This window comes from Cyprinodon tularosa, unplaced genomic scaffold (assembly GCF_016077235.1).
Source record: "Cyprinodon tularosa strain WSP-4 unplaced genomic scaffold, ASM1607723v1 ctg132, whole genome shotgun sequence".
NCBI lineage: Eukaryota > Metazoa > Chordata > Actinopteri > Cyprinodontiformes > Cyprinodontidae > Cyprinodon > Cyprinodon tularosa.
The window spans coordinates 1,191,692-1,210,368 of NW_024038137.1; the positions used below are offsets into that span (position 1 = coordinate 1,191,692).

Here is an 18,677-nt window from a genome sequence, read left to right on the forward strand (position 1 = left end):
AAAATAATTTTTTTTAGCAGGAAAGCCAAACCAAATCAATTTAGTTGCATTCAAAACTCAAACTAGTGCTAATACACTGTCAACGATCGAATGGTTCTGTTTAGTTTTCATGAGTAAAACTTTTAAGGCAGTTTATAATCGACCATAAAAAGGGGTGATTACATCCCTCTGCTTTAACTTTCTAAAAGTTTTGAAATGTAGTTGGTCCATTTTTAGGCTCTCTAGATAATGATTTAAACTTTAATCATTTTGAGAGATTTAGTTTCTAAAATTAAAATGCTTTTAATGTTACGCACTCTGACGAGTTGAAATAAATTGCTTGCTGTTCTTATTGGCAGGACTGGTGTCATAGATTGATCTAGATCTTATTGAACCACTCTAGATAACAAAACCTGCTCTTTTCCTGAGGATAACTGCAGATCTGGTACTTCAACTTCACCCTGCAAAGGTTGAAATAATGAACAAAATCTGTAAATCGGTAGATTGTGGTCGTTTAGTGTCTCTCTTAAATTGCTTATTCACATTACTCGCTTCTGTTAAAAGAGAATGAAACAGTTTGAATGCATGGGAATAAGTTTAATCCTGAGAAAGTTAAATGAGGGATCCTCATTTTGTCTGGATGAAGCACAGAGTCTCCTTGAAAGCCTTCAAATCCTCTGGAATGTGCGTCAGTGAGCTGGGGGGTTGACTTGTCACCACGTTTGTACAAAGAATATTTCTGCCTAACTTTGTCTTTTCTGTAACATGCTTCGAGTAACTAACTTTCATTTTCTTTGTTCAGCTTATCTTTATATATTTTTGTATCTTTTTCTCACATTTTCCTTTTTTCTCCCTCTATCTATTCCTTCCCCCCCCCTTCTGTCTGTCAGATTGTCACACTAACACCCTGCATAGTACATTTCCTCAGCTGCCCTTGCTACTATGCCTGTTTAATGAGAACTCTGCCCGTTTTTGATTACATTAGCACGAGTCAGTGTCTAAAAATAGAAAGTAGATAAGTACTTAGAGTCTTTTTTTATTTTCTTGCGTACTATTAATTTGGCTTGTTTAGGTTGTGACTCGTTGGATAGTAATATTTAGATATACTTACCCTCTTTGTGTAATCGGCTTTAGTTTGAGAAAAAAGATCATGTTGATTCAATCCACAGACCAGTCTGCCTCAGTAAGCAAGCGAAGACTAGGATGGATCTGCCAGTAGCTCCTATCAGTGTTTCTGCTTAATCTGCAAAAGTTTAGAAAGGTATTGAACTTGCTTTACATGGTAAGAACATTCTGTCTGTATGTAATCAGTCTGTCTATTCATTCTCTGAGCTGCACACATTTATTCATCCTTTCATTTATTATCTTATTAATTTGTTCCTTTGTTTATTTATTTAACTTCTCTGCGTTTTTCATCTGTCCATTTCTTTATCTGTGCATTCATTCATATATCCTATGAATGTATATTCATATATTGATAAATATATTTATTTATCAATTAAATCATCATTTTATTCATTTAAATATGTGTTCATTCTTGTGTGCATTCAAAAATTCCATGTAGGGCTGCAACTAACAATTATTTTGCAAATCAATTAATCTATAGAATATTTTTACGATTACTCGATTAATAATCCGATAGCCAAAGATTCCTTAAAGAAGATTTTTTTTGCAGAAATAAACCAGGTGAAACAAAAACTCTTCCACTTTAGGAGATTGGATAGAGCATGACGACACAAAAAAAAACGTTTTTTTTTTTATTTTAAATGCAACATTTTTTACATATTTTTAATTTAAAATTTTGATATAATTACTGCTCTAAGTGGGTCACTCTGTCAACTAAAGGCATGTTTTCACATCTCTATATTCCAATTAAGTATAAATCGATTACTAAATTAGTTGACTATTATTTCAATAATCGATTAATCACCATTAATTGTTTCAGCCCTATCTGAATGTATTATTTCTCCATTCATTCACTCATTTTTCCTTTTCTATTATTATTTTATCCTTTTAGTTGTTCATTTATTTATCTATCCATGTATGTATGTATTCCTCAGTTCATTTATTTGTTCATTGCTGCATTCATTAATCTTTCTATTTCCTTTTTACATTTGTTCATTTATTTATTCAGCAGCCAGATTATAATCAGTTAGAACTGTGCAAGTAAAGAAACAGAAGTACAGTATGAACTTTTGACAGGGAGGGAGGCACTTCTTGAGAAAGATCTTGGTGGATTTAAAAATGTTGCAAGATTTCAGAAAAAAAAATTGACAAACTGTTACAAACTACTTTGATCAAATGACTTAAATAATCTAAACCTACTTCTAAAACTAAAAAAAAATTATAAAACGACAAATCCGGACTTTTAGAGTCATTACTGCTTGTCTTCTAAAAACAACAAAACAGTGTTTGAATGAGATAATATAGTCTCTTCTGGAACTGAGAAACTTCTTAAAGTGTTATTAGTTGTTTTAAGTTTTGTGCAATAGCGCATCTTTGTTACAATAAACTGAAGGTTTGAGTTTAGCTTTCAAAATGTCCTCTGTTAAAATCAATTGTTTAATTGGGAATTGTTGTTTGAAATTTTTCCATATGATTGTGCATTTTATGTAGGATGGTGATGGCGGAAGGAGCCCAGAGAGAAAGAGGGAGGGTTCCTGCGAGAGCAGAGGGGAGACAGATCTTCATTGAGCTCGGTGAGATGAATAACCTTCAGTATATATTTTTCTCTCGCGTAGCCAACATTCCCACCATGGTTCATATGATTTAGGAGTTTATAAGAAAATAACTTGGAGAAGACTATCATGATTTTCCAAACTTTAGTTGATGTCTCCTTTTTCCACAGGGGAAAAGGACTTTGATTCTATTTGTCTCTCCACATATCGAACTGCCTGCAAGCTCAGATTTATACAGAAGAGATGCAACTGTGGGTATCATCATTGCATGTTTAAACTGGTATACCATCAAATAGAAGGGGAGAGGTAGCTGATTAATCTCCTGTCGTCCTCCTTCCAGTGCATTTGATCGACATTTACAACGTGATCGAGGCGGTTCGGGACGCCGGGCTGAACGCAGTAGAGCTCAACGCAGGTATCTCAGTTACCCGACTGGAGAACCTGGTTTCCTCCCTGTTCAACCAGCTCAGCAAACGCCTTCCCACCACACACATCATCAACCCGCAAGAGTGCACCGTCCTCCTGGTCGAATTTATTCTGGCCGCCGTTGATTGGTAACCTTTTTAAAAAGAGTGAACATTTATTTAGTGACATGGAAATTAATTGTTTCTCTTCTTCTAGTGATCCAGAAAGCCGTCTGACGGTTCTCTCTGTGAAGGCGATGCTCTCTATACTTTGCGGAGGGAAGCTGATAGATAAACTGCGCTGTGAGTAACAGTCATTGTTTTAGCTTGCTCAGATACTTTAAACATTACTTTAAAAACACTGAAATATGTTTTTATATAAAGGAATAAATAAATTAGCTTCCAGTAACAGAAGTCTGAAGGTAGTAAATTTGACAAAGATATACAAAAAGTAGTTTATTAAATAAAAGCAATCAAACCAACATGGCTCTATGTTAAAAAGTAATCAACCACAAAGCAAATCTTCCAGATTAGTTTAACTGAAGCTGAAGGCCTTGGATTTTGAGATTACAGCTGGTTTCCTACCATACCTCATACGCTCTGTTGGATTTGAGACCAGACTTTGACTAGGCCACTCCAAAATCCTTCCTTTGGTCTTTTGAAAGTGCTTTTATTATTATTGTTGTCCAGCTGCACCATTGAGTGTGAGGGGGAAAAGTTGTGTGTTCCAGATTTACATACATTTAAAAAAAATGTATGTACTCTTAAGTCTCTTAAGTCCACAAATGAATTTCACAAAAGTTTTAAAGAGCTTCAATATTTAATTTTTTTTTATTTGGGTGTTGCTTTGTGTCATTTTCTAATCATCAGAGGTTTTGTCTTTCAAACATCCCAGCAAAGCCATTTCTTGCCCAGTTGTTTGACCATAACCACAGATTTAGTTACCGTATTTTCACGACCATACTAAAAGGTGCAGTCTCAGTTATGTGTGCCATTACTGTATTTTTTAACACACACAAAAGGCGCAACTGATTATAGGGCGCGGGTTTTATATACCGGTACATGTCCTCTACTACGTTTAAATACCTCTACTGCGTATTTAAAAATAGAGCAAGAGCAAAACTGAGTATGTCTGTGCTTTATTCAAGTATTTATTATAAAGTATTATTAAAACCCACTGAAGTCATCATAATCCGCTGTTTCTGAATTAAACAGCTGCGCTAAATCAGACATGCCAATTTCCCCTTCTTCGCTGTCAGAGTCACTTTCCGGCACTGTTTCATAAAACGAAAGCACCACGACAGACCTCCTTGAAAATGTTCAATTTTCATTTCTTCCGCTAGCGTTACTGCTTTTAGTCGAATAGTGACCGTCGAAACGCTGGCCCCACTCGTTCTTTGCTTGATGATCCACCGCTGGAGTCTTTCCTCCAACTTGGGCCACCGCGGAAACTCAGCTGCGTCTTCTTCACCTGTCGGAGTACGTTTTCCATCTTCCTCCACTTGCGACCCATCGATTCATTAATCTTTAATTCTCTCGCGGCTGCTCGATTTCCATGTTCCTCTGCGTAGCTGGTAGCCTTCAGTTTAAACTGTGCTTTATAGGCGTGTCTCTTTGCCATTTTCAGGGTTGTTAAGACAACAATGTTCTGCATATAGCACCTACCTGTTCTTTTATACACAATCCACACCCACACTTCCCCCTTTAACGTTCTCATGGTGGTCTCAACAACGTCCGCAGTAACATTACACATAGGACGCACCGCACTATAGGGCGCACCGCACATTTTGAGGGAAAAAAGACATTTATATGCGCCTTATAGTCGTGAAAATACGGCAAATGAGACCTGCAGGGCTTTAGATGCTGTTCTTGGTTCAGTTGTGACCCTTTAGACAAGCCACTTATTCACTCAGGATGTTTTCTTTTTTTATGTTGATAGCTCCTGGGAAGGATTACATGTTCCTGTTTTCCCCATATGTGGATAATGTTTCTCACTGTAATTTGCCAGAGACCCAAAGCTTTAGAAACGGCTTTGTAACACTTTCAGACCAATAGGCATCAGTCAAGTCTTTTCTAAGATTAGATTGTGATATAAATTGTTACGTTTATCCTACTTCGTACTGTCTGGTTCTATTTCAATGATTGCTTTTTTTATCCAACAAATCTACCAGTAATTAGGCAGAGGTACAGGGAATGGCTAACTGCATTAAATTGATAATGTTTTCACATGCGTTCGTATTGATTTTGTTATCTCTTAGTAAGTGAAATCATCGTGGGGAAAAGTGCTTCTTGCTTTAATTCCAGTTTTTTCTGATCTGAAACATTAAAAGGGTGAAAAAAGAAAAACTTACAGCAGTAGAAACCTTTAGAGAGGTATATATTACTCTGTGTAAGCTCTCTGTTCAGATATTTAGATACATGGTTATATAATTAAGTATAATATGGTCAAGTAATTTCCCTCTGGGATTATTAAAGTATTTCTGATTCTGATCTGATTCTGATTAAAATAGTATTTCTGTTTATAGATGTGTTTTCTCAGGTGTCTGACTCCAAGGGGGTCTTAGTTCTGTCTAAGTTTGACAGTTTTTTAAGAGAGGCTCTTCAGTTGCCCACTGCTCTACATGAAGGACCATCGTTTGGATACACCCACACTGTGGCACGCTCCTGTTTCCCACAACAGGTACGTATGCTTTATTCATCTGATCTGAACACACCTGCTGCTTCTCTTTAAATCTTCCTTGTAAAAAATAAAAAATAAAAACAATGGAAGAAATAGCTATTGATTATGTTGGTTGTGATGTTTCTTTGCAATTTTTTTATAATTTTTTTATTTTTATGTGTAGAAACGTGTGATGCTCAACATGTTCTTAGACATTGTAGCTGAGCCTCCCGAATGTCTCGTCTGGCTTCCTCTGATGCACCGCATGGCCAATGTGGAGCACGGTAAGCACACGCAGAATGTCCCACACACTTCTCTGTATGCACTCATGCACATGCAAACTTACCCACGTTAGATCCAGGGAATCCTTCCGCAATTTGGACCTGACCCAGTGTTTTACTAATTTTTTCTGAGGTTAAATGTTAAAACATGCTTTTCTCATTTATGATGGCGGGAGCGAAGTTGCAATCATGTGACTCTAGGCATGGCTGCTGAATGCACTAATGCATCGGCCAACAGATGCACATGTCGGCCGATACATATTGGCTGAAAATCTTCTCCGGCTGATGCCTTGGTCTAACTCTAACTCAAACGAAGAAGGCCCAGGCCAGAGCGAATGATTGTAATAAGATACAGAGCATCTATATTGATTTTGTTTAAAGGATGGTAGCTTTTTTTTGATGGTGTTTAAAAAAAAAGTACAAACCAGCATCCTAGTGGTTACTGGCTCATATAAAAATAGCCTGAAATGATTGTTAAGCTCCTTAAAATAGTAATAAGATTAAAAAAAAAAAATTTCAGTTTTTTGTGTTGCAGCAAGCAACTAGTTGGATGAAAATGCAGCAGAAGGGTTTAATTTGAAATATTCCTGATGTTATAAGCATCACCTCAATTGTCTTTGGCTCAACACAAATAATGGGCATTTTAAGTCTTCATTTCTCTTCAACCTCACATCTTAATCTTTTCTTTTTACACCCAAGCCACACAGTTTTTTTTAATTAGTTTACTATTTGATAAAAAGCAAAAAAAAATTCTATATTACCAAATTTTTAAACATTTAAACAGTCTTGTGTATATAAACAGCAGTGGGAAATGTGAATTATTATATTTATTAAATTTTTATGTTTCTTTTCATTATTTTAGCTGTGTTTTATTGTCTTAGGTGTGCATTTAGATTAGAGCCTCAACTTAAATGGTTCTTAATTATCTCCTGTTTTGTTTTTTTTCAGTCTATCATCCAGTTTCCTGCTCCTACTGCCGCAGTAATGGGATCACTGGTTTCCGCTATCGCTGCCTCCGCTGCCGGGGTTATCAGCTCTGCCAGAACTGCTTCTGGCGTGGGAACACCAGCGGCTCCCACAGCAACCAGCACCAAATGAAGGAGCACTCCTCCTGGGTGGGTCCCTGTGTGCTTACTTATCTATCACACCAGGGGGCACTCTCTGGACCTTTATGAGTTGATGATCTTTCAGCAAAACAAAGACCATCATATTAAGAAAAAAAAAAGAAGCTCAAAAAAATTGTTTAAATCTCAAAATGGAAGGTATTAACTGGTGCTTTTATTTCCAGTTTATCCTGATGGGTATAAATATGTTTTAAAATCTCTATCAGAAGAATACCACATTTTAGAAGCTTGGAGGGTAAAATGATTTCAACAGAGAAATAATAAATTATTAGATGCTGACATGGTTGTTAATTATTCATTATGAAAGATCAGATTTGTGCTCAAGTTACTTGAAGGAACCTTCACCAGTGCAGCTTCAAGTCTTTCCAAAACATTCTTATCACCAGAAACTCATTTTAATGACCAACAGCAGCATATAGCTTCCAGCCAATATGAGGTTTTAGTTTGTAGAGTTTTAATCTTCTTAATGATTTTATCCTTGTGTTGTTTGTCTGTCTTTTGTTACTTGATGTAAAATAATTTGTTTTTCAAGAGTGAGAGGAATCTGATTTAGATTATCCCATCCACCAGTGAATTTTAAAAAGCACAAACACCTTCAAAAACACGTTTTTTTTTCCCCTTACTTAATAATTATTGAATGAAACTGTATGATGTGTACATGTACAACATTTATGTTTGCAGAAGTCACCAGCGAAGAAGCTTGGTCGAGCCCTTAGCAGGACTCTTGGCTGTGTATCTTCAAGGGAACCGCCTCACCCGATTTACCCCGAGGAGCCTGAGCGGACGCTTAACCTCACCAACATAGTGTATGACATCACAAAAACGACACACAAATGACAATGATTGAAATGAAAGACTGTTATTTTTTTTTTTCCTCAAGAATAAACAGGAGATGATCATCACTGTTTAATAACAGAAGGGTTATTGCAAAAAGCAAATTAGTAAATTTTGGTTAAACTTCAATAATATATTTGATTAAATACTGAAAAAACTAGCTTCACCATAATATATTCTAATTTAATTCCATTTTTATTCAGTTTGGACATTTCCTGTTAAACACTTGTATTAAACAAATGATTCACATCTGATTCACTTCTGATGTTTTTCAGTAATTTTACTAAAAGTAACTTTTGGAAATAAATATTTAATATTAGTATTGCTTTTTACAGAAGTCAAGATAGTAGGGAAATGACATGACTAACAAATAAATATTGCAGCGTCTTCATCGTTAAATAAGACGTTTTGCTTTCTGTTTAGTCTCAGCATGTAACCTGCTGGCACTTTAAAACTGATTCAAATGCTATTGGAAAATTCTGATAAGCTTTATTAAATAATAGACACACACTCTGGTCGCTCCGCCCCTCCTGGTGGATCAGAGCTGTTCGATTGTTCAAACTGTTGCAGACTGGGTCATTACATAGCTGCAGGCATTACACTCAGGGAAGCACAGAGCTAAGCACAGATGTGAGTATGTCACTATTGCTTTTTTTTTTTTTTTTTACAGTGTCCTGTCTGGCAAGGTGGCAATAAGAATAATTGTCTTGATGCCAAAAGGAGCCCAACAGATTTTACTTTCACAAGTGTAGCGGTATGGCAATTGCCATACTGCTCCACTTGTTTCATGTATATAAATTGCTTTATTATAATTATGCAGGGAGTTTTACAGTTCATATGGACACTGCAATGTAAGTAGAGCAGAAAAACAGAAGAAGAAGAAGGAAAAAGAAAAAGAAAAAAACAGGACAAAAGATGAAAGAAAGAGGAGATAGGAAGGAGACAATGACAAAACATTTTCAGTCTGCTTCAACACCTGTAATGAGATGGAAAAAAAAAAAAAAAAAAAAAAAAAAAAAGAACAGCACAACCAAAAAACATGGTACGAGATATACAATAAAGCAAACACCTTGAAACTATGGGCCCCGCCCCCGGCCCCAATACGCCCCCCCGGCCAAAAGCGCAGCCTCACCCCACCAAGACCGATGCCAACAGCGCGCAACGAAACACACCGCGCACAGAATCAGCCCGAGAGCAGAAAAGCCGCCCGGCGCAAAACCGCAAGAAGAGCAGACCGCAGCCGGCGCAACCACCCCCCCCAGCAGCCCGAGGGGCAGCACAAAGCCAGAGCGGAGCGAACCGCGCCGCCCCCCCACCGGACGAAGCCAAAGCAGCCCAGCCACGTCCGCCGCCCCCCCCCCCGCCGCCCGCACCAGGCCCTGACACGCGGCCAGAGCAGCTCCGCCGCCCCGGCCCCCCACCACGCGCCGGCCATAGCCACTCCAGGCCCCCACCCGCCCCGCAGCCCCACCCGCCGCGATCAGCGGGAACAGAGCAGCCCCGCCATGCCTCCAGGAGGGAAAACCCACCCGAATACCTAGCCAGCGCAGCCAGCCCGCCCAGACCGGCCCCCCAACACTACCCCCGCCGCCCGGACCCCCACACACCAGCGGCGCGCCGCCAGAAGGACCCCCACCCAGCAGGCCCGCCCGCCCCCCGAGAAAACAGACATGCCAAACCCCCCAAAGGAAGAAGAAAAAAAAAAAAAAAAACACAATGCGACAGCGGACACCAGACACCGACCCGCCCGCAACCGCTCCCCCCCACCGAGGAAGAGAAAAAAAAACATAAATAAATAGGTAAATTAATTAATAATTACAATTAAAATAAATAGGCAAGAGGAGAAGTGCGAGCGGAAAAACCGGAGCCCAAAACAGGACCCAAGACCCGCAGCCCACCATGCCGTGCAGCTACCCCCCCCCCCCCCCCCCCCCCCCCCCCCCCCGAACCGGTACCACAGAACCGGCATAGGAAAGAAACACCGCCCAGGAACCGGCATCGTAGCGAAGGCACCGGCACCGACCCCGAAAATCCCCGAACAACACCCAGCCCCACCCCGAAGCGGATCCAGTCCCAGGCCCCAGGGATCCGAGGCCCCAAGGGCACCCGATCCCCAGACAGGAGCCCCAGCAAAGCCCCGGCCGGCCGGGGCCAGCGGAGAGGCCGCCGGGAATGAGCCAGCAGTCCCCCGGGCATCCACCCCCAGCTCCACCAGTGCACCGGTGAGCCCCGACGCCAGCAGAGGAGGGAGAGCAGGACGGGGGGAATGGGCTCCGCACTTAGCGGAGACTTGAGATGTATTTGGGAGAGGGTGCAGTTGAGACCCCAACCTGGGAAAAAAAAAAAAAAACACACCATCTCAATCATGCCTTCCCTCCCTAGTGCCCCCACTCGTACCACAAGGAAAAAAAAAAATAAATAAAAAAAAATAAATAAATAATTGAATAAAATAATAATAATAATAAATAAAGAAAATCACAACGCGGACACACATTCACACATAACACTCACATCCAATAATACCAGGACCAAAAACCCGGCGACACCGGTGGTTGGTCCCGGGACTATCGGATGACCCCATAAGTGAACCTAAAATCCGGATGTGAGGGGAGGGGAGCGGCGACACCGCCACACCAACCCATCTCTTTCCTGCTTCAAGCCCGGCCCCCCACCCCGCACACGGACCGGACCGCCCCCAGCAAGAGCCCCCCCCGGGACTGGGGCCCACCCATCCCACGCCGGCCACCCAACCAGAACCGCCCCCCCAAGGAAAGAAAGAAAAAAAAAAAAAAAAAGAAAAAAAACTTCAACCAGGCACATGCCCCTCCATCCAACCTTCTTTGGGGAGAGCAGAGGTGACAGCCCCGCCACCGGCAGGCCACCTAGGCCCCGCAGCCAGCCCCAGCCAAAACCACGGACCAGGTGGCCCGCCCTTCCTCCAGGCCCCAGACTCCAGGCGGCAGCCGGAGAACAGGGGTGTGAGAAGACCCCGATCCTCACTGCGCCCGCTCGAATGCGGTGTTGTTGCGTGTTGCTCTCAGATGCAATTAAAACTGGGAGTACCAAGAGGGGGTGTCCGGCACACTCCACCCCCCCTCCAGGAGATAGACGGCGCCAGCACACCCCCCCCCTTCGACAACCCTCAACCCTCAATGTCTAGATGCGAGAGGGGATGGAGGAGGCCGACCGTGGTGAGGCCCATAAAATAAGCCCCCCCCCGGTGGCCCTGACCCCCACCCCCCGAAAATGCCCTACATAGATGTGTGTTGTGAAAATGATGTAGATGGAAGTGTCTAAAATGCAAAATAAAATTGGTGTGGGGGACGTCATCAGAAGGTGTGGCCCTCCAGTAACGACCCCCTCCCCAAAAACCTACATGTGTGGCAGAGTGATGGAGCAGGCAGAGGGAGGATTTCGGGGATGGGGAGCAAAGGACTGGGAAGCTTGCTGCACTCCCAGGGAGCCAGCTCCCCCGCTGACTCCAATAGGCACCCCCGTTCCCCGAGAGCCCCCCCAGAGAAGGGGGCCCCACCAGTTTCACCACCATAGCCCGGGGGCACGGGACCGGCAGCAGGACCCACCAGCCAGCCGGGCACGGAGCCGACACCACCACCCTGCCCCCGTCCTGTCCATCCAAAAAAAATAAAAAATAAATAAAAAATGAAAATAAATAAGAGAAAAAAAAAATAAATAATAAATAAATAAATTAAATAAATAAAAAAATATATATATATAAAAGGGAGAAAAGAAAAAAATAATAATAATAAATAAATAAATTAATAAGGGGGGGGACAACCCCAGCCGGCCAGCCCACGCGCAACACGCAGAGCCCCCACCCCGGACGAAGCCCCACCAGGGGGCAGCACGGACCAGGACCAAGACAGGGAGCCAGACCCGAAGCCCTTCCAAGATCTTCTTCCCTCTATCACCACCCCCCACCCCCCCTCCGGAGATGTAATCCCTCCCCTACAATAACAATCAAGCTACTCACCACACAAGCGACAGAAGACATCCAGGCCGAGATCATACCTACTCCCCCTCCCTCCCCTTCCCCCACTTACAGAGTGCAAACCCGTGAGGGGGTAAGCACTTGCCATAGGTGTTAATGTCCATGCCCCCCCAGCCCAGCAGGCCCCGAGGCACCCCGGCACACCAGAGGCCGTGGCAGCAGGGGCAGACAGCCGGGCGTACACCGGCCCAGAACCCAAGCAGCACTCCCCACAGAACCCGAACCCCCGAACCCCCACCGGGGCCCCCGCCCAAGGGCAATGCGCCCCAGGGATCCCAGACCCCAGGACCCACCCCAGACCCACCCCGCAGTAGGGCCGGGCAATGCCCAAAAACCCCCGGCGCCCCCACCCCGACCCCGGCCCCCGAACGACTCCCCCCCGACACCGGTCCCACAGCACCAATCCGAAGAAGAAGAAAGCCACACAACACAGCAAAGTGCAAATCCCGAGCCCCACTCCAAGCCCCGATCCCCCCGCCCACACACCCCCTCCCACACACAAAAAAAAAAAAAATTATAATATTCTCCCCCTCACTGGAGAAGAACGGCCGCAAACAAGCCAGTGCCCAACATCCACCGCCACACCACGAGGACCCCTCCACCCAGATGCTCCTCCCCAGAAAAGTCAACATGCATGCCCTCCCAGGAGACAGGCAAGCCCGCCGAACAGGAATCCCCCCGGCAGCGCACCGCCGGGATACGGGGGCCCGAGCAGCCCCAACAGAAACAACACCGGAAGGCCGACACGGACGCACCGACGGCACCAACCTAGCCCCCAGGCGGACTCCCCCACCCAAAAACACAACGAAACCACCCCGCCCCCACCGACCACAGCAAACACAGCCGCAAGGCAAAGCAAAGGACAGAGCAGCCCCACCCGGCGCACGCCAGAGAGCCAGAGCAGCAAGGCCGCCCCAGCCGCCAGAAGCCGGCACAAGCAGCAAAAAGAAAGCAGCAGACGCGACCCCACCACTCCAGCCGTGCCCGGTGCGAAAGCAGCACGACCCACCCCGCTCCGGCCCCGCACCGCCCACAGGCCGCCGAGAGGATGACGGCCACGCCGGCCACGGCCCGTCCCCCCCCCCGCCGCCAAACACCGAGCAACCCTCCACTCCCAAACCGCGCACGATGCACCGCACCACGCGCCACCGGCACCCGCCCCAACAGAGCGAAGCCACACCCCGACCCAGGGGCACTCCAAAGGGACCCCCGACGCCCGCAACCAGCCCACAACAGACACACACGAACCCAGGCCACAGGCGCGACCACCCACGCCCCCCCCGGATGACGCAACCACTGCAAGCGCCACGGCCAACCACCGAAACCCGGCACCGGAAGACGAGGCACGCCCCGACGCCCCGCAAAGCAGAAGCACCCCGGCCAGCACCACAAAAGAACCGATGCCCGGCGCCCAGCCCCACCCAGCAGCAGCACAGCCACCAGGCCAGTAGCCCACGTCCGCCACCACGGAACCCCCCAAGAGCACCGCACGCGGCCGCCGCAGGACCCCCCCCGCGGCGCCCCAGACCCCGCCCCGACGGGGGCAACAGTCCCCCGGGCCAGACCCGCCAGGCACCCCGCTCCGAGCACCCCCCCCGAGCCCCCAGGACCCAAGGACCCCCGAACTAGCCCCCGCGCCCCACAAGACGCACCCCATAGCCCCCCACTACACTAAGTGATGGAGCCGATCAAGGGAGCCCAGAGAGATCGGTCTGATGGGGATGCAGATGCTGTCTCAAGATTAATATGATCCAACAACAGATCTCTGTACTGATTGATGTTGAGTTTATCCTTACTTTTCCAATTCATGAGGATAGTTTTCTTTGCGATACATAATGCAGTGAATGCCAAGCAAACCGATTTTTTTCCCATAGAGCTTCCCTCAAAGTCACCCAGCAAGCAACCTGAAGGGGAAATTGGGATTTTACAACCCAGGCACAGTGATAGATCCTTACATACCTGTACCCAGAATCTCTGAACCGGCGTGCATAACCATAACGCGTGAAAATAATTATCAAGTTGATTGCCTGTGCACTGTGGACAGATGTTAGATTGCGCAAAACCCATCTTGAATAATCTTTGACCTGTATAGTGCACTCTGTGGAGGATTTTGTATTGTATTAATTGTAAATTGGGGTTTCTGGTCATGTTAAAAGTTCTTAGACATATCTGAGCCCAGATGTTTTGTTCAAAGCTGACTGATAAATCCTCCTCCCATTTAGTAATAGGAAGAGATATTGTATCATCCAGTTTAGTCAGTGTCCTGTATAACTTAGACAGTAGTTTGGGGGGGGTTAACTCTAGAAACTCTGATATTTTAGTTGGAATTATTAAACCTCCATCAATATGCTTAAATTTATTTCTAATTATAGCTTTGATTTGCTCATATTCTAAGAATTTATTTTTGTTAATGCCATATTGCAAGTTTAATCTAGCGAATGTGATAAACTCCGTACCTTCAAACAAATGATCCAGATATGTAATACCTTTATTTTTCCAGTACGGAAAGTTTATCACATTATTGTTTTGTAGAATGTCAGGGTTATTCCAGATGGGTGTACGACTGCACGGGATAAGTGATGAGTTCATTATTTTTAGAAATTCCCACCATGCTGTCAGGGAAGAGCTGATGTTAATATTTTTGAAACATGGGTGCCGTTTGATCTTAGAGCTAATAAACGGCAAATCTGAGATTATTATATTACTGCATATATCCTGTTCTGTGTCTATCCAGGGCTCATCTAAGGGATTATGTTTTATCCATTTAGAGATGTATTGTAATCTATTTGCTAAATAGTAGTGTTGGAAGTTAGGTAAATCTAGTCCCCCTCTGTCTTTAGTTTTCTGAAGTGTTTTTAAGCTGATACGAGGGGGTTTGTCCTTCCAAAGAAATTTAGAGATGGAAGAATCTAGAGATTTAAACCATTCGGTTGATGGTTTATTTGGGATCATTGAAAATAGGTAGTTAATTCTGGGTAAGACCATCATTTTAATTGAGGCTACCCGACCCAAAAGGGAGATCGGAAGCGATTTCCATCTTTCTAGGTCCTCTTCTATTTTCATTAAAAGAGGGGTGTGGTTGAGTTTTGGTAACTCAGCTAGTTTAGATGACACAGTAATTCCCAAATATTTGATATTTCCTGATTGCAATTGTAGACCTGAGGGATTCTGTAGAGAGCAATTAATTGGTAGTATTACAGATTTAGACCAATTTATAGAGTATTCTGAGACTTTTGAGAAAGATTCTAGTAAACTAATCACTTGAGAGAGGCAAGTGTTTGAGTGCTGGAGATAAAGTAATACATCATCTGCGTAAAGACTAATTTTATGCTCCATTTTCATTCCTTTTATACCTTTAATCATATTTGTTTGTCTGATTGTAGCAGCCAGAGGCTCGATTAAAAATAGCAAAAAGTGAGGGGGAGAGTGGGCATCCCTGTCTGGTGCCCCTCTGGAGACAAAAACTGGAAGATGTTTGATTGTTTGTCCTGACACAGGCTGTTGGGAAGCTGTATAATATTTTTAACCAATTTATAAAGGAATTGCCAAAGCCAAATTTATGTAGAGTAGCAAATAAAAATTTCCAGTTTACTCTATCGAATGCTTTTTCTGCATCTAAGGACAATATATAGGATTTAAGATTTTTGCTGTAGGAATAATCTATTAAATTCAGCAGTCTGCGTGTGTTAGTAGCTGACTGCCTCCCTTTAATGAAACCAGTTTGATCTGGGTGGATTATGAGAGGAGTGACTTTATCTAACCGTTTTGCTAAAGCTTTACAGATTATTTTAATATCCACATTAATTAAGGATATGGGACGATAGCTGGTCGGAAACATAGGATCTTTGCCTGGCTTAAGCAGGAGACTAATGGTGGCAGAATTCATATTCACCCTTTGTTTCAGTAAAACCACAAACTATTGCTTTTGGGGGAGAATTATTTTTTAAAGTGACATTCATTCTTTTCCAACTTGTGCCTTTTCTCTCCCTCCCTCTTTTTTTTTTCTTTCGCTCTGTCGATCTTTGACCGGTCAGTGTTTGCTCAGACTATATAACAATTCACTGTTGCATGAATGCACTCAGAATCACATGACAGCTTGTGTGGATATGAGAGTGTGAGAATGTGTGTTTTCTGAAAGCGAGCTCTCTGTTCTTCGAAGTTTCAGTGATTTTTATCCTTGCTCTGCTTAAACTAACCACACTAAGGTTTTAACAGATGTTTGTTTTTAGCCCCTCCAGACCAATTGGGAACACCAACGAGGCCATGTTGCTGTCTTCGTCGGTGCCAGAGTCCTCAAAGAGGTAAAGATTGACACAAAGAGTAGAGAAATATTAACTTTACTGCTTAGTTTCTGTTTTCGTTTGTTAATGTTACAGTTAAAACACTCAGTTAGGCTTTCATTGACGAAATCAATCATTTTTATACCCCGTTTTTGTTTTGTTTTTCTCATTTAATCAACACAAATTTTTTTTTTTATACTCTAAAAGTTTTAATGATTTTTATTTTTATTTTAACTAAATGGCAAACTGAATATAGTTTTTATTTCTTGTTTTAAATGTGAGATGTAATAATTCTTAGTTGTAAATATTCAGGACAGAGCTAATCCAATGAATTCACTGTTTTGTATTCTCTTTTAATATTCACCAAACCATTTATTAAACGGTTAAAAGAAAATTGCCTCGTAATTATAGCCAAAAAATGTAATTGATGGTTTCATAAATTGTTTGCAGAGGCACATTTGGGATCAAAGTAGGATTAAAGTTGTGCAATTTTATCATCAGAACACTGATATATTGAATAACTACAACTGGAATTTATAGTTTAGGTCATTTAAACCAAGTGTAAAACCTAGGGGTTGAACAGTTCACGGTTCTGTTCGGTTCACGGTTTCGTGGTCACGGTTTTCGGTTCGGTATATGTTGATTGTTAACCTGACATGTTGGTCGTGTTGCTGTTGGCATAAACAAAACGTGTTGCACAATGCTTGCACACTGTTGCTCTTTTATCCGCACTTTTTTTCCGCCGTCATCGTAGGTCACTCTAAATGCAAAGTGGTCCCATACAGCAGACCTATAAAGTGCGAACCGAACCGAGACAGTCGAACCGAACGGTAAACCGTTCATAAACCGTTCCATCCCTAGTAAAACCTAATAGTGATTAGTTTAACGATTATAACTGTAATAAATTGTACAATTTGTTTTTATTTATTTTTTTAATTTTTTCCCCTATTCGGCCGACTCTCCAGTAGTGTGAGAATTTTTTGGATCGGGCCGAATTTCAGCCTCCTAGTGCGTCCTGCGTTGTGTAGTATACAGGGGGTTACAAGGGTTGATTAGCCTCTTACTACCACCTCCTGATCAGGAATAGAAAGGTTGAGAGAAATCAAACATGTTTGAAATTCAGTTGGCCGTCGTAAGGTGTTCGTGGACAAATCCGGTTGTTGAAGCAGAGCTACGATCGTCTATGAGCTGATTTACCAGAACCTCGAGCACTGCGCATGTGCAGAGGAGGGAGTCCTTCTTCTAGATTGACATTTCCGACCAGCTTCATCTCTCAGCGCTTAGTCTGACGTGTGGTTTTTAGGTGTGCAGTGTGGGCAGTTAGATCGCCCTGCGGTTTCATCATGCAATTTGCGCTGTAGCTGAGTACAAAGATTGAAAATATCGTACAGTGTACGTCTGGCTTTACTCATCACGTCTTTTACCCAAGTTTGGACTTCTGGTATGGCTGCTGAAATTCAACTGCCTTTCAGAAATCACACTATGGTCACCAGCCGAGTTATTCATCACCAACCAAAGGAAGTTTGTCTCTGTTACAAAAATGGGGGTATATCTGGTTCTGAGCGATAAATTGTTCACTGTAAAAATAACCACATGCAACTAAAAGTTAAAAATATCAGTAACTTTATTGCCTAATAATCCCTATTACAGTATTAAAAAACTACCCATGAGTAGCAGGAATGTGCTTTTACAGAAAAGAAAAACAGTGATATTTAACAGGATGTTATGATGCTTATCAATTCTATCAAGAACAAGTTTCTCTTAGATGAAATAATCTCAAACATGTATTCTTAAAAAAAAAATCAGGTCATCAGGAGTCTGACCATCTGTTTTTCTTTCCACCTAGTTTGGCAGCAGCTCAGAGAATGAATGAAGAGCATGCCCTGATTGCAGCGTATGTCAATCGACTGCAGAGCGGCCCCTGGTGAGAGACCCACAGACTCCTCCAATTCATTTGGTTGGAAAGTGAAAAACCTGCATTGAGGCATATTAGTTTAGGCATCCTTATACATTAATAAAGCATCTTTTTTTATTAAGCGCACATGCAAAAAGCTATAATTCACTCTTAGGGTTACTTAATAAAATGTGACCTGACTGACTGATCAGATGGTTAGAAAAGGCAACTTCCTGTTCTGGTTTAGAAAGTTGTAATTGTCCTGAGGAAGTGAGAGGAGAAAGATGTTTATATAAAAATGGCCTCTTAATTGTTAAATTAAATCCACTGAACTAATTCCCATCAGAAGGCTAATGTTTTGTATATAAGCATGAGTTTATATATATGTTTTTTAATGGATGAGGAAAATATGGGCTCATTAACTCCCAGCCTGTGGTCTGTTTTTCACATGCATTCTTGTTTCTTCCTGAAGTCCAAAAACAGGACTGTTGTTACCTAACCTGGTATCCCTACACTGCCTGTAGGTGACAGTACG

The 18,677-nt window shown here is 43.0% G+C and overlaps 1 protein-coding gene across 5 annotated transcripts in view; it reads left to right on the forward strand.

The window, feature by feature from the left end:
- Window positions 1-18,677, forward strand: part of LOC119778368 (dystrobrevin beta-like) — a 55,368-nt gene that overhangs the window by 19,759 nt on the left and 16,932 nt on the right. For all 5 annotated transcript variants that reach the window (XM_038277561.1, XM_038277557.1, XM_038277559.1 and 2 more), the window contains 10 exons: window positions 2,596-2,678; window positions 2,828-2,908; window positions 2,998-3,211; window positions 3,279-3,364; window positions 5,587-5,741; window positions 5,905-6,004; window positions 6,950-7,116; window positions 7,807-7,931; window positions 16,198-16,269; window positions 18,095-18,172. In XM_038277561.1, the coding sequence (XP_038133489.1) occupies window positions 2,597-2,678; window positions 2,828-2,908; window positions 2,998-3,211; window positions 3,279-3,364; window positions 5,587-5,741; window positions 5,905-6,004; window positions 6,950-7,116; window positions 7,807-7,931; window positions 16,198-16,269; window positions 18,095-18,172 (1,160 nt within the window). In that variant the 5' untranslated portion in view covers window position 2,596. The remainder of the gene's footprint in view (window positions 1-2,595; window positions 2,679-2,827; window positions 2,909-2,997; window positions 3,212-3,278; window positions 3,365-5,586; window positions 5,742-5,904; window positions 6,005-6,949; window positions 7,117-7,806; window positions 7,932-16,197; window positions 16,270-18,094; window positions 18,173-18,677) is intronic.